At 35.7% G+C, this 15,835-nt stretch overlaps 1 protein-coding gene across 4 annotated transcripts in view; it reads right to left on the reverse strand.

Moving 5' to 3' along the window:
• Positions 1 to 713: 713 nt before the first annotated feature.
• TUT7 (terminal uridylyl transferase 7) overlaps positions 714 to 15,835 on the reverse strand; it is a 43,506-nt gene continuing 28,384 nt past the window's right edge. For all 4 annotated transcript variants that reach the window (XM_027634582.1, XM_027634584.1, XM_027634583.1 and 1 more), the window contains exons 15-29: positions 15,477 to 15,563; positions 15,042 to 15,142; positions 14,468 to 14,525; positions 13,645 to 13,748; positions 11,671 to 11,760; positions 11,469 to 11,582; positions 11,283 to 11,360; positions 9,893 to 10,070; positions 9,143 to 9,190; positions 8,934 to 9,025; positions 8,349 to 8,464; positions 5,362 to 5,681; positions 3,586 to 3,662; positions 3,372 to 3,435; positions 714 to 1,732 (exon numbers count right to left, since the gene is read on the reverse strand). In XM_027634582.1, coding sequence (XP_027490383.1) covers positions 1,665 to 1,732; positions 3,372 to 3,435; positions 3,586 to 3,662; positions 5,362 to 5,681; positions 8,349 to 8,464; positions 8,934 to 9,025; positions 9,143 to 9,190; positions 9,893 to 10,070; positions 11,283 to 11,360; positions 11,469 to 11,582; positions 11,671 to 11,760; positions 13,645 to 13,748; positions 14,468 to 14,525; positions 15,042 to 15,142; positions 15,477 to 15,563 — 1,595 coding nt within the window. In that variant the 3' untranslated portion in view covers positions 714 to 1,664. The remainder of the gene's footprint in view (positions 1,733 to 3,371; positions 3,436 to 3,585; positions 3,663 to 5,361; positions 5,682 to 8,348; positions 8,465 to 8,933; positions 9,026 to 9,142; positions 9,191 to 9,892; positions 10,071 to 11,282; positions 11,361 to 11,468; positions 11,583 to 11,670; positions 11,761 to 13,644; positions 13,749 to 14,467; positions 14,526 to 15,041; positions 15,143 to 15,476; positions 15,564 to 15,835) is intronic.

Genomic DNA, 15,835 nt, shown 5'->3' on the forward strand with positions numbered 1-15,835 from the left:
CAGCATCTTCAAATGAGAAGACTCGTGGATCTGCAGAATGAGTTTTTATCCAGATGCAAGTTTAGAAATTTCACTGTTGAAAATGTCACCACTGAACTACAAAGTATCACAAAGAGAAAAGGGTGAGTATACATAAATCTGATTACGTTTTTCTTTTAAAAATAACTTCTGTCTTTGAGATTAAGCCATAGTCCCCTAGAGGTTTACACAATTCATTCTCATCAGCAAAACTGGAACTCTGAACAGAGGGTTAAATAAAACACACAGAATTCATGTCAGCCTTTTTTTATATATATATGAGTGAAAAACTACAATAATTAATTTATTTTTGAGGGAAGAACTGACTTTATTTCAGATGATGAAATATGGTATAGAAGACAAAGTTGGAATTATTTTCTCTTTGTTGCTGACTTATGTTTTGCTTGAAATTATGTTTAGAAAAGTACACAGAACAAATTCCTTGTGAAATAGCACATCTAGAAGTTCACAGATAGCTAATTTCAGATGGATGAAAACCAAAGCACGAGTTAGGATCCCAGTTCCTTAAGACCAGTTTGGCAATTCTAGTTTTCAACTTTAATAAAAATAGATGGACAAGGAAAATAAAATTGAACATGATATTTCTAAAACAAGATAATTCTAATAACTCATCATTAATTCTACATTTATGTCAGGAACATTGAAAACTACAACCTAAGAAAAATTACAAGATCTTAAATCTGATTTTTTTTAGAATTTATTTCAGATTCATAAATTAACAGTGGTTTCCATTTTAACATGTAATTTATTCTTTCCTGAACAAGATAAAATGGTACATTACCAGCTCTGGAAGGACTTCAAGTAAAGCTCAAGTTCATACTACTAATGAATGTAAATTCTTGACTGGTACAAGGATTCTCTTCACATTCTATGAAAAAGGATGTGTGTTTTTCCCCATTTGCCAAATATAATAGCTCTATTCCTTAAAATACTTCTATTCCTTTTGTCTGTATCCCCAAGGCCTTGAAAAAGATTCTTAGCAGCAACAAAACAGGACAGACCTGTTTCTTAGTCTTTTTTTCTGCTTGAACACAAGCACAGCAGCAAATGAACTCCCATGAAGTCACAGAACAGAAAAAAACCTCACAAAATCTCAACGGCACTCCTTGGCCAGGGATTGTTTTACATATGTTTACTAGTGTCTATGTTTTCAGTTCTCTACAGAAATTAAAGATAATGTACCAATCTACAAACATTTCAAACACTTACACAAGGATTCAGTAAACAATTAACATTAATAAATATAATTTGCTCCTTCAAAAAAATTAATTTTTGAAGAAAATATAATTTATTTGGCTTGCACACAATTTTAGTGCAGTTTAAGATGGTCAGGTGGAACAGCAAAACCTTGAAAACAGTTCATTTTAGTACCTGCCCTTTTCTAGATGATTTACCTAGTAAACAAATACAAAACATCACGGCTTTCTATTAAAATGTTTAAACAATCTATTTAAGAGCAGGGTTCCATATTAGAATCCACAGTTGCTTGTACTAGCAATCTAAAATAAAACTTAAGTCGAATGTTGTCTGTGCTGCTGTCCTGTGAATCCAGATGCTTTAGCCAAGGACATTTCTTTTAAATGAATGATGGGCCTGTACTGCAATTTACCAGTGCTTAATAACCCTCATGATTCTTGTTGGGTCTTCTTCTGTGAGGCTTTTCCCTGAGTCATGTATTTATTGGAAAGGCTGCCTAAGATTGGGAGGAAGAAAGCATCACACTTTAAAGGTATTGTTTTTTTCTTTCTTTCTTTTTTTTAAAAAAGACAAGGCATAAACCAACTGAAAGAATCAGAAAGGAGAAAATTACTGTTAAGTCAAACTATAATGAAAGGACACACAGATCAATTTTAGATCATTACCTGCTGAAGGACAGTAAGAAATATTAAAATACAAAATTGAAAATCAGCATTTTTTTCAACTAAACACCTAATGACAGATCACTTTGTGTTAAAAATCCCCAAACATAGATTTGAAAAAGCCTTGCAGTGAAGACAAAATCCACTGTGTCTTCCCAACAAAACTGATAATCTGAGATAGTTAATTGCAGTAAAGTCTTTACAATCTTTGGAAAACTAATTAGGTCTCCCTTCAGCTGCCTCAGTAGAGATTTGTATATTATAAACCCAAGCTGCTAAAAGGTTTGCAGAGTTGTACTAGAAACTCAAAATAATTGAAAAAAACCAGTTGTTTTTAAGATCTTCATTGTACCTGTTAATAAGTATGTGAAATTACTGTAAGGAAGCTACATTTGTAATCATGCATCTGAAGCAAAACATCTCTGATCCAGAAAGAATACATAAAGGCCTTTATAATATAATCTCACTACTACTTTTAAATGTAATTCTAACTTGTTTGTATTTTGGCAGCTCAGACCAAGGATGTAGTTTGATTGTCTCTCCTAAGTTATTTTATCATGTATAATTCTAGACAATTACTCTGAGGAAGATGCCCAAGAAAGCACTACATGTTTTGTCCCTGAACAACCAAAGAACCCCATCTGTGCCAAAACAGGAAAAGAGATATTGATAAAAACCCACCATATCCTTCACAATAAAATAAGTGCACAAAATTTTTATGCCCAAGTTTTGCTTCCAAAACAAAACTTAAAAATTGTACATGTTTCCAGCTGAAAAAAAAAAAAAAAGGGTGTCTTCAATCTATCCAGACTGCCACTATGTTCAGCAAATTAGGCAGAGTTCAGCAAATTATGGAGTGATGGAGAATCATATAATTATAGAATAGTTTGAGTTGGAAGGGACCTCTAAGGGTCATCTAGTCCAACTGCCCTACCATGAGCAGGGACATCTTTAACTAGGTCAGGCTGCTCAGAGCCACACCCAACCTGACTTTGAATGTTCCCCGGGATTCGGCATTCACCACCTCTCTGGGCAACCTGTGCCAGTGTTTTACCACCCTCATTGTGAAGAACTTCTTCCTTTAATCTGACCTTAAAGTTGACTCTCAGTTTTAAACTGTTACCCCATGTCCTATCGCAACAATTCCTGCTAAGAAGTTTGTCCCCACCTTTCTTACAGGCCCCTTTCTATAACTGAAAGGGCAAAATAAAGTTTTCCTGGAGCCCTCTCTTCTCCAGGCTGAACAACCCCAACCTACTCAGCCTGTTCATAGGAGAGGTGCTCCATCCCTCTAATCATTTTTGTGTCCCTCTTCCAGAATCGCTTCAACAGGTTGATGTCCTTCCTGCGCTGGGGACCCCAGAGCTGGATGCAGTGCTCCAGGTGAGTTCTCACCAGAGCAGAGCACTGCCCTCAACCTGCTGGCCACACTGCTTTTACACAGTTTCTAAATTGAAATGAAGAGATACAAACCTGACTGGGGACTCAAAAACACTTTTCCTTTTTGTTTCTTTTTTTCTTCATGTATAAGCACTCCCTATAAAAAACACACACATATCAACAAAATTGAAATATGTCATTCCACAACATAAAAGGTTTTCCCTGAAAGTCATTCTTAATTACTTTACATGGACTTTAAACCATATAAAAAACAAAAGATCAAACAAAAGAGACACTTGGTGTTTACCTGATTTAATCTACCAGCATGTTTGACAGCACTGGGCAAAGAAGGGGATCCACATGACACTTCTGGTTTTGAGCCACCTGAAGAAGTCATAACAATGAGTTGCTAACTTGAAACTAGTTTCCATTTCAGATATCATAAGAGAAGAATATCAAAATATTTGCAATCTAGAATCACAGAAAATAGAAGGTAAGACAGTGTAAATTTCCTCAATTTTATAACACGGAAAACTGACAGAAGTGACATGCATCTAAGTCAGGAACCCACCCAGAACCAGGGAACTTAGAATGAATGAAGATATGGTGATAAGTGAATTTTCCGTAGTCTTACAAAATGTAGCAGATCAAAGATCAAAGGTTCATTTGTTCATAGTACTTTATTCAACTAGAGAGAACACTTCAGGCACTAAGCAAGCAATATAAGACAAAGCCCAACCCATAGCAATTCCTTTCAAATTCAAATACAGAAATTCCCAAAATTCAGGTAACAGACAAAAACGCCTACTCCAGAATTTATTATTTTAGACATATATACTGTACAGCCTAAGCACAGTTCCCCTATGATGAATGCTAAAAACCATTAACTACAAGTCAGGCATATTCCCCTCCACCTTAGCAAACTCAGTATCATGGCAAACAGAATGGCAGAAAGAAAAGCTGAACGAGACAAGGTCAAAGATAAACAAACTCAAAAGTTAAATTTAGACTTGACATACACCTTCAAAAGGTCAGAGGCTGAATGAAGCATGGCTTCAATTTTTAAACATCTTTTCTGTCCATCCAATACTTCTAGTTGTCTATCAAACTAGGAATCCTTCTAAATACCTTCACAGTTCTGAATACATTTGTACCACTTTTCTCCCTCTTCCAGTATTTTAACAGTCTTATGCCCTCTTTCACTGAATACATCTGACTATGAAGGGTCTCCTGACCTAAGCCAGACAGAATATTTTTGCTAGTAGAGAAAAGGTGGTTTGAAAAATGTTTATACACAAGATTCCTATCTGTTCCTTTTAGAGGTCAAGTCATGAGTAATCTGTAATTCCAGCCTGAATTTAAATGCACTTAGGTTTACCTACAGGGAACTGTGACACAGTGTTCCTTTGGAACCTAACCACAAGTACTATCTATTGTCTTAAGCCTCAATTTTATCTAAGAAAGATATTCCTTCACAACATCCAAATTATTTAAAGGATGACTTAGATACTGCTAAGCAGAAGTATTTCATTTTTTCATTCAGGTCTGTCAGTCAGGATCTGTAAGACGGACTGCTGTATCCCTCCAACTGCTGAATTGGCAGAAATATTCTTTATTTTATTTAATTCACAGTATTCTATCTGAGCAATCTGTATACTTTCATACTGACTTCAGGTTCATATGGAATAATTCTGGTTTAGGTGATGTGAAGAGCTCTATAATGCTAGCTTTTGTTGCAATTATGATGTATTGGAATAGAAGCTGTAATCTGAAATGTTAGCAAGCTCATATATTGTGACAACACCGGAAGCAATTTCAACATAACTGATACTCATACCCTTTTCATTACAAATATCTTATCTGCTAAGGGAAACCATACCAGATCCCTTGGGATACAGCAAATTTCTGAATGAAAGGTGAAGATGAGGGAAAAAGAGGTTAAATGTGACTGCATTTAAATAAAAAAAGATAGCATTTACATGATGCCTTTCAAGGTAAAAACCTTACCTGTTAGTCGATCCTCAAAAAATTACCAAAAACCTATAAACACTGTTTAAACTACTCAGCCTGATCTGTTTCATACCTGCAACTCCTTTATAGTGTGGGCATTCCTTCTTAATATGACCTTCTCTTCCACAGATAAAACAACGTTTTTCTCTTAAGTCTCTGTCTTCCAGGCGCTTCCATTTCTCTGCTGATTGCCTGGGAGTTTTCTCTCTTCCAGTTTCCACTATTACCCTTGCTAATTTCCTCTTCTGAGGTGTACATACATGCAACTTCCCTTCCTTGATTGAGCTCTCCTTTTCTGTTGATTTATTATGCATTTCTTTGTCCTCTTTGCTTCTGTTCTCCTTGACTTCAGCATACCTCTGTGTACCTTCATAATCACGACGCCGTCTTAGTCTGCAGAAGCAGAGAAATGCTGCAGAGTTCACAGGCCTTACGTTCATACACAGAGTCAAAAAAAACCAGAATGAAAAACCACATGCTGTCCACAGACAACAGCAGTTCTTCAGTGGGTTAAATAAAGTAAATTCATGTACCTTTCCCTTTGACTCTCTTACCAAACAGTGCTACACTGATGTAACATATATTTAATAACTTAACTTTACAATTAGATGACAATACAGTCCTAAATTCTAATAGTTATAACTCGAAAAGTATAAACATGACTGAAAATCTGAGTGCTCAAGTTGCAGACAGTGGAAGAAAAGACACACGAAGCAAAATGCCAGCAAAGTCTAAAAAAACAGGGCTGTTCTATTTTTTTTCTATTTGTACAATTTGATCAAAACTCAGTTCCTTCCTTCTGAACCTGTGCATATTCACTCTAAAAGTCTCTCCTATTGGGAGAAGCTTCTAACATTCTATGTAACTTAAAGATCTAGCAGAGGGGAAACAGCTACTGCTGCCAGACTTGTTTCATCTAACATCTTTATACATGACCTAGAGAAGGAGACATCAGTGAAACCTCCAAGTCTGTTACTAGGCTCCTCTGGTCATGAGATGCAGTGCTAATTGCAAGCAACTTGAAAATACTTCACAAAACTGAATGAATGGGCAAAAGAATGGCATGAACAGGCAAAAGAATGGCATGAGCTTCAAGGTGAGCTTCTTTTTTTAAAAAAAAAGCAAAAAGGAAGACCTGGGGCTGTTTAGTCTCACCTCTGCCTGGTAAGATCATGGAGCAGATCCTCCTAGAACCTATTGCTAAGGCATGTGGAAAACAGAGAGGCAAATGGTGACAGCCAATACACCTTCACTAAGGGCAAATTATGCCTGACAAATTTGGTAGCTTTCTATAAGAGGGCTACAGAGTTGGTGGGTAAGGGAAGAGTGGCTGATATCATCTACCTGGACTTGTCCAAAGCATTTAGCACTGTCCCACACAACATCCTTGTCTCTAAAATGGAAAGACCTGGACTTGACAGATGGACCACTCACTGGATAAGGAACTGGCTGGATAGCTGCACTCCAAGCATTGTGATCAATAGCCTGGTGTCCATGTGAAGACTAGCTATGGGTGGTGTTCCTAAAGATCTGTATTTGGACCAATATTATTTAACATCCTTATTAGGAACATAGCAAGTTAATGGATGACTAAAAAGAGACTGGCTTCAAACAGATACAAGAAAGTATTACTTTACACATCAGTCAGAACTCTTATGGAACCGGTTGCCACAAAAGACTGTTAAGGAAACCAGGACAATCAGGTTCAGGAAAAAAAAACCAAACAAACAACTAAAAGGACGAAATCATAAAACAAATCCAGTCCACAAATGAGTATTACCAGACCAGGGCATGTATATGCTCTAACATCTGTTATACAGCAACTGCAGATGCTGAGGGAGTAAGTAAGAAGAGACTACAGAAAACACACAACTAGTTTGCATTCCATAGACAGCACCCCTATTGCAATGAATGGACAGAGGACTCAAATGTATCAGTGGTTTTACCCCCTAAGGCATTTCTGTTCTTAGATGCATAATCCCACTTACTTTCCCTCTAATGTTTTGTTGAACATAGCTGAGTATGTGCAACGAACTAGTGTTTCACTTTAGAATGCAAGATTAAACATCCATGTGAGACAGTAGTTTAGACATTTCACACCACCTTCAGCACTCTTTAATTTCAAACTATCATCAGCTACTGTACTTGCATTTGCTGAAGTTGAGTAAATGTCCAAATTAACGGTCTCAACAATATAAGTTCACAATTCTCTGATGTGGAGTAGAACAGCTACTTCATTCAAACCAATGTATTTTTTTATTTAGTTATATAAAAGCACAAGTGATTTTTAGTTACAGCTTTTAACATAGATAAGACTTTAAACAATGGTTAGATTTTGCCATCCATCTTACAAGTGAGCATAAAGGCTTTTTCAAGATTTCATTCTTTTTAAGTTTTATTTGTCAGTTTTCACTATTTTATAGACATGAAGTCTTTAAAGAGATTTGTCTAAACTAGAAAACAAAATGAAACGATCAGTTTCAAGTTTAGACATTTCATAACAGGAAGAGCAACAAAAGCCATATAGCCAATTTATTTGTTGCAAAAAGAAAATTGTTGAATATTTGACATGTGATTGTTCAGGGTCAGGAAACATTCTCTTGGATGTAAAACAGAACACTGTTCTCATATGTGTGTGCTTACAAAAAATAATGCATTTTTGTCTTGCTTTTTGACATGAATTACAGGATTCTGTGAACATGATAAAATTGCGTCTTGCTGGGAGCGCAGAGTTCTGGTAGTAGATGCTATTGAATAAAAAAAGTATAAAATGCATCCATGAATGCTTTTCACAGAACACAGTTATTGAGCTCTGCTTTTGTCTTTGACTACTCCTTTCCTATACGATGAAGTGCAGAGTCAGCATTGCTACCTTAAGCTAAACAGTTCTGCAGCAATACCATCCACCACTGCCAAAATTGGTACTGATACTTCTTAATTTCAGCAGTGAAGGAAATAATCTGCAGTATGTACAAGTTTTGCTTTAGCATTACTATTCTAATCTTTCTTAAATAAACCTAAGGGAAAAAAGTTACACACAGACACCAATAGTATACTCACTTTCGTCTCATGGGACAATCTTTCATGAAATGGCCAATTTTACCACAAGTTCTGCAGCATCTATCATTTGGTGCCAATTCTCCTTCTGTTAGTACCTCGGGATCAAAAAAGTACTCCTGTAGAAGAGATCACGCATTTAAAATGAAAATCCATACACTTGGGAATAAAGACAGATATGTAGAGTGTTAAAACAATAGTAAGAGTTACAGAAAAGAGTAAACTTGGTGTCTGCTGCTGAACCCTGAAAGACTTGGTAAGTTAACTGGCCACTGACCTCTTATTTGAAAGGCAGCCTAGCAACCAGGTCTGCATGCTCTTTTATAAAACTGCAGTTTTAAGAAATGGTGGTTTTGATCTGGATTAAAATATGTAAGTCTGTACAATGAAACTGTGACTTGACTAGCATTCTGCTTACCAACATATTTTACATGCAAATAACATTAAAACAGTACTCATCAATAACTCACATAAAGGTTTTCAGAGTACTGTGGAAATGTAAGAGAAATAGTTTAAAGTAACCATACTCCTGCTAACAGTAAGTTACACGCCAAAGAGCACACACATACTCCTCTTAGAAGAACTTACCATTTTTGATGGGTATTCTTTAGGAAATATTTTTATAGGGGTACCGAACACCCTTCTGCCATTGATAAAAGCCTTCATTATAAAATTTGTCACTGGGGAAGAAAAAAAAAACAAACTGAAATACTCATCTAAATATCAAACCAGAAAGTAAAATGACATCTAAGACAAGATCTTCACTTTGTAACCGAAATTGTTAACAGAAGACTTACTTTTTCTTGACAATCCAGCTCCAAGATTGTGGTTCAAATCAAAGGGATCTGTAGAAAAAACACAACAGGCATTACTAAGTCCAGGGCAAGATCGGTAAGGCATATATACATATGAACAACCCAAGGCAACTATTCCAGATGCAGAATTAAGACAGTGAAATCGATCTGTTCACAAATCTACTGGGAATAAATTAAGTCCATGGACAAAGGATCACAGCTGTCCAGCTATGAACCAACTGAATTATTGTAAAAGAGTAAGCTGAACGTGCAAGCAAGAGAATAGAAATTCTTTCCATGAAAGTGAAATGGGCCAGAAAATGATTTACAGAACACGTCTAAAATGTGTCACTGCATTTTCTTGTCAGAGACCATAGTGTAATACTTAACAGTGTAATCATACACAGGGTTAAATAAGTAATGTAAATATGGGCTCAGCTAAACTTAGTATTTTTGAGAAAACCTCAACTGCATTACAATTAATTGCTTTATCAAAGCATTTCCTTAAATCTATTTTTCTGTCAGTTACTGTCATAATGAAAAGTATGAAGTCTGCTATGCAACTTCTTTTCAGTAGCAAAAAAACCCCTTAAGCACTACCAAAACTGAATCGCAATTTTGAGATGATTTCAAAACAGGGGCAAATAACTTATAATCTAGTAACAGCAAAATAAATAAGCCTTATGAGAAAACCAGAATTTTCAAGTGGGCATTAAAGAAATTCGTATATTCACATACTCCATATGCTTTTACCTTCAATTACAATATATTTTGAAGTCCACTGCTTCTTGAAAGTTGTGAGCAGATTTTTTCTCCTAATGCAGATTACATGCTCTTTAAAATCAAATTCTTCTGTGTAGAACCGGAGAAGTCCCAGCCACAGTTGCCCAACAGATTCAGTGTTTTTGCCATAGTCTGGCCAAACAACTGACTGAAAATGACAGAAATATTTTTATGTCCAGTATTTACATTAAGCAGAATAATTTCCATAATTTCCAAACTCAAACAATATAAGTCTTATTTTATAAAGAAACACAACTGAGTTATACCAGAATACTTCCTTTCATAATTGGCATTAATAATCCAATAGTGATTTTAAATGGTATATTTTTTAATTTATTAAAAACAAAAGTGGACAACTAATAAAACTTCTAGCATTAGGTTTTGCCTGTATAAAAAATAATTTATTAATTCACTTTATGTATCTATATTATAAAATAAAATTATTCAACAGGATTAACTAGCTATGACCAGATATACAGAGGGTATTTTTAAGAGTTATCTCCAATCAGTGAGACATACAGAGCGACTAATCATCATGAACACCTTTTTGATCTATTTTTTCAGATTTTGGAGATTATATTTTCACAGATGAATTACAACCAACCATATTCTAAAAGCTTTACAGCACAAAACTGGGATTTCCAAGCAGAAGTTCCTTTACTTCCATTCCTATATTTGTTGTTTTTTCAGTTGTGATAGAGTTAGTTTTCTTCTTTGTAGCTGGTACAGTGCTGCATTTTGGATTTAGTATGAGAATAATATTGACAACACGCTGATGTTTTAGTTGTTGCCAAGTAGTGCTTACCCTGAGTCAAGAACTTTCCAGTTTCCCATGCTCTGCCAACCAGCAGGTGCACAAGAAGCTGGGAGGGAGCACAGCCAGGACAACTGATCCGAACTGGCCAAAGGGACATTCCGTACCACAGAACACCATGCTCAGTATATAAACGGGGAGGAACTGGCCAGGAGAGCCCCATGGTTGCTGGGGGATGGGCTGGGCACTGGTCAGCGGGTGCTGAAAATTGTACTGTGCATCTCTTGTTTCTCTTTGGTTTTATTCCTCTCTTTTTTAATTACTATTATTATTAATAGTAGTGGTAGTATTGTAAGTATTATGAGTATTTTATATTGTTTCAATTAACAAACTGTTCTTATTTCAATCCACAGGTTTTTTTTCTTTTGAGTCTCCTTCCTACTGGGAGAGGGTGGGGGGAATGAGAGATTGGCTGTGTGGTACTTAGTTGCTAGCTGGGGTTAAACTACAATACTCAACCACTATATTTGGGAACAATGTCTTTAAAAGAAATTTCATTTGCCCAGCTACAGGTAACAGCATTTCCAATTAGCCTGATTTACTTACCAACTCCTCTATCTTATCAAAGAAATATATGTTCCAGCCATCAACTAAAATTTCAGGCTTTTTTGGTTCTTTGTAGATCTGAAAGTATAATATTAAAACTCATTAGAAGAGCCCCTCATATTCAGCACTGACATTCTTCTGGTCAATACTGTGTACAGATATGCGTTTCTTTCCAATATACTGTACCTCTTGAAGAACAGGGATGACAGGTGGATTTCTCTGTTGAAGAAAATAAAGCACCATAAGAGTGTATGCATAAGATGACAGGCTACCTCGAGATGCATCTCCAATGTCACACATCTAGAAAAAGAAATATGATTTGTATCTTTCATGGTTATCACTCCTTGCTGCAGGCACTACTGCTTTCAAATGTCTGAAATATACTTACTTTTGTGAAGACTTTCATTGTGTAACACAGATATTTTACTCTAGGATCAATAGCTGCATAAGATGACAGAAGTCTTGTGTTATGCAAGGCCTACAAAAATAAGAAAGTCATACAGAAATCACCAGAGTTCTGAAGACATTAAGGAAATAAGCTGAAAACACAAAAAACAAAAACTCTAAGTTGTGTCCTCAAGAAATGCAGATGTGAAGCCTGCAGAGTAGGAACATAGATTAAGAAAGGAAGCATTCCACCATGAGGTTATCACCTGCTCTGTTAAAAAGCCAATCAACTTCCTTAATCTCTGTGGACGTGGTACCAAGCAGCACTCACAGAACAGTATTTCAAAACAAGAAGTGTTGATCTACTACTGCAGCTTAATATTTGGTAGAAGGTAACTTCTTGAACCAAGAGTCAGTCCAGAAACGTGAGAGCTACCAACGGACCCATATGGATGCATAACTTCAAGAAAATTTTCAGACTTAGTGGTTGAGGTGTATTCCTAAGACTGCTCTTGAACTCATACAAAATCTTCAGAAAGCTTAAGAATTGGCTTTGAGATTTAACTTTGCTTTGTTTCAAGGAACTGGCTTTCAAAATTTAGAGATATTGAAATAAACAAAACCTGGTTTAAAAATATTTGGCCAAAAATATGTTATAGTTCAGGCAAGCTGGGTTCAAAATCACTACTTCAGGTCTCAAGGCTAGGCAAGAGCCATGATGGGAAGTGGAGTGTAAAAAGGCTGAGGTTACAATATTTTCTCTCATTTACAGCAAGACACTTAAACCACTATTTCTTACTCTTAGTGAAGAACTAACAGATTTTCTTAGAAAAGTGACAACTCCAAAGTCGCAATTGTGCAGCTGACTCCACTAATAGTCAAGTAAAAAAAGTTTTTTTTAAATATAAAACTGCAATAGCTAATTGGAAACAGTCAATCACTTCAACCTCAAGAAGAGGAGAGGGGGTGTCGTGAGGGGATCAGGGGGCACTGAGGGCATGACGTGTTACTGGTGAAGATATGGAATGACACTGAGCTCCTGGTCAGTGATGACACAGGGAATGTGCAGCTCCCTGTGGGTTTGGGACAGGAATGTGGCACTGCATTGTACCAGGTGGATACACTGCAGCAAATCACATCTTCAGAAAAGGTCTCTGTTAACTCATAGCTCCAAGGATGCAGCTCAAGGGATGGCAGCGTTGTAGTTGTTGTTGACAGATCAGTGGCACTGCCGGACAGCACCAGGCTGCCTCTTCTGCTCCACGTTCAGTTTGATACTAATCTGGATGTAGTTGGTATGTGTCAAGAAAAACAATTCCTAGTGGTTGGTGAAAAAAGCGGCAACTTCCATCTTATTCACATTCCATCCAAACAAACCTTGCTAACTAAGATTTTGGTTAAATACTCTTCAAGTGAAAAGGCTTACTTAAACCTCTTTATTGTAAAAGATATTGCAGATGCAGATGTTTATCACATGTTTATTCTCACAAGCAATGGATGTTCTGCATTATATGTCTCCCACTTGCTAAAACACAGGAAGCAATGAGAAGATGGATATGACTATAGCAAAAAAATTAAAAGGACAGATAAAGTCAACCTTCATTTCCACAGAGGAGCATTACAGCCTGGGCTGTCAGGATTTTGTGATCAGCAACACAATGAACTAGATCCATTTGATAACTGGGGATTAAGGAGATCATGTGCTCTCCAATGGGAGGTGGACACTACCAATGCCCTGGCCTCTCTTCAAAGAGAACATCTTAAGCATGTGGGATGTTTATTCTCTTACTCTAATTTGGGATTGGCCTTGAATACATACTCAAGAATTTCTTCTAACTACAGAATCAGATTCTTCTCAAGTCATGTGGGAAGGGCTTGGCAACCTTAAACTGATTGTCATGACTATACCAGATAACAAAATAGATCTGCAGTTTTTTGCTATAAGACATAAAATAAGAAAAGGAGATAACCTTACCAGAGTATTATATAAACTGATGTCTACTTCAAGACCACTTCTGACATGGAAAAATTTGACAATGGGGACTTTTGCAGTTGTTATAGGCAAGACATTTCTTAAACCTAGGACAAAATGTTTTATTACTGAATGACTACAGAACGGTCCTAATAGTATCAAATAACTTCTGACTGTAGCAAAAAGGCTACAGAATAAAATCTTAGTTGATACTAAACTTATGTTGGTCAGTTATGCTTTAACAGTGATTTTAGATATGTGTCAAACATGATCAATCTACTAAATATAATTTATACATTTAGCCCCCTCAAAAAACCAAAATCAGTCTAAATAAGAGAGAATATAATTTCTTTATAGAGAAATAAGCTTAAGAGAGAATTGACAGTTCACTCTAATTACACAAAATTAACTTGAGATCCACCAAAACAAGGACTAAGAAAGTCAATGATTTCTTGCAGAAAAAACAGAATTCTCATTGCAAACTTGTATCAGAATATCTTTGACTATCAACTTACTACTCACTGAACATACAAATACAACATAACTACTAACTTGAAGCCTCAAATCTTAAATTGTTTGTTCTTATAGATGTAGGTTATAAATATCTGTCCAATTCAGATGCAGACCTATTATAACTTCTAGACCCATATATGCAAAGAAATAAAAACATCCAAATGTTCACAATATTTAATCTCACTCTTACTACTATTCCCTTCGATCTAATTTTATCTTAAGGATTTTCATCTACAGTGCCCTAGAACATTCTCAATACATCAAGTGAAGTCACATAAACAGAATCACTTATTTTAATTTTCCAGAAAGTTACCTGACTGTTTCTTGAGAACTTTTGCTAAATCTTCAATGATTCTGATGCAATCAAGTCCCTAAGACATTAAGAAAAAAAGTTGAAAGATTTATCTGCTCTATTTTAGCAAACCTTTTATTATGTGCCATTAAGGTTAAAGCTGTATAACTGAACGTTTCGTGTTATACAAAATGCGTATATGTCTGAATACCAGAAATTGTTTCAAAATAGCATGTATCAACAGTAGACAATATATTAATGTAAGCTTTTAAAAAAACTGATATTAGGCATGAAAGGAGAGTGATGTGCCCTTCCACTGTTTACCATTCCTAGTTGTTTATACTACAAAGCATGTTATTTATCCGCACAGATAAAACTAGAAGTGCAGAATTCAGAAGAAAACTGGCTACTGAAAGTTATTCTTAAACTAATGCTTAGATCAACAGCAAAAACCTTAAAAATAATCTGACTTTGTGGCACCTTCTTCTAACATGAAAAGCTTCTATAAAATAATAAATTTGTTACACTAGATATACAACATAACAGTAAAATTTTGCATTTTTTTAACAACAAAATCAAAATACTTTCAAACTACCTCAGCTGTTTGCAGTCCATCTATGGTCATACAGATATCGAGGTCACTTTGTTTGAAGCCAAAGCCATTTTTTGAGGAGCCAAACAAATCCAGCTTGGTTCCTATAAGAAATGTGATGTATAAATCAAGTTAAAATAATTATTACAAAACTACTCTCTGCTGCTTTGATTGTTTTTTTCCTTAACTTGCCATTGTTCTTTCCTACTGTGTTCTAGATATGAATACATAAACCCCCCCAAATTTAAATGAAACCCTTAAAAGACTTAGAACAGAAATTAATGTAATGAAACATGGCAATGCTGGTATAAATGCAACATTTATATGTTAAATGTTCAAAACTAAAGTGTTTATTATGCTGAAATTATGTTTTCTTGGAAAACACTCAAGTATGAACAGTCAAAAGTATAAATATGAAGTTAGAATGGGCCTTTTTACCTGGGAAATCCTGTCTAATGAAGATTTCCAAGTTTTGTCTTATATGTTCCCGAGCTTGATCCTCTACTATATTTGGAGCAAAATCATCTTAAAAACAAAAGACAACAATTTAGACATCTGTAGAAAGAGCGAACAGCAAAGATTCAAATGAAAATAGTGAGGGGTTTACAGTAGGGCAGGGGAGGGGAAAGAGAAGAAGCAAGAGAAGATTCACATATGAAGGAAAGAAAGCAAGGATGTAGGAGAAAAATACCTGTTCAAAGAAAAACATTAATTAGACAAATAATGCATTTTGTCTGGTCAGAAATGGCGAGAGAGAAAGGAGGAAAGTTGGGTCACTCTGAAAAGAACAAAAGTGG

Source organism: Corapipo altera, unplaced genomic scaffold (genome assembly GCF_003945725.1).
Source record: "Corapipo altera isolate COAL_440 unplaced genomic scaffold, ASM394572v1 61411, whole genome shotgun sequence".
Lineage (NCBI taxonomy): Eukaryota > Metazoa > Chordata > Aves > Passeriformes > Pipridae > Corapipo > Corapipo altera.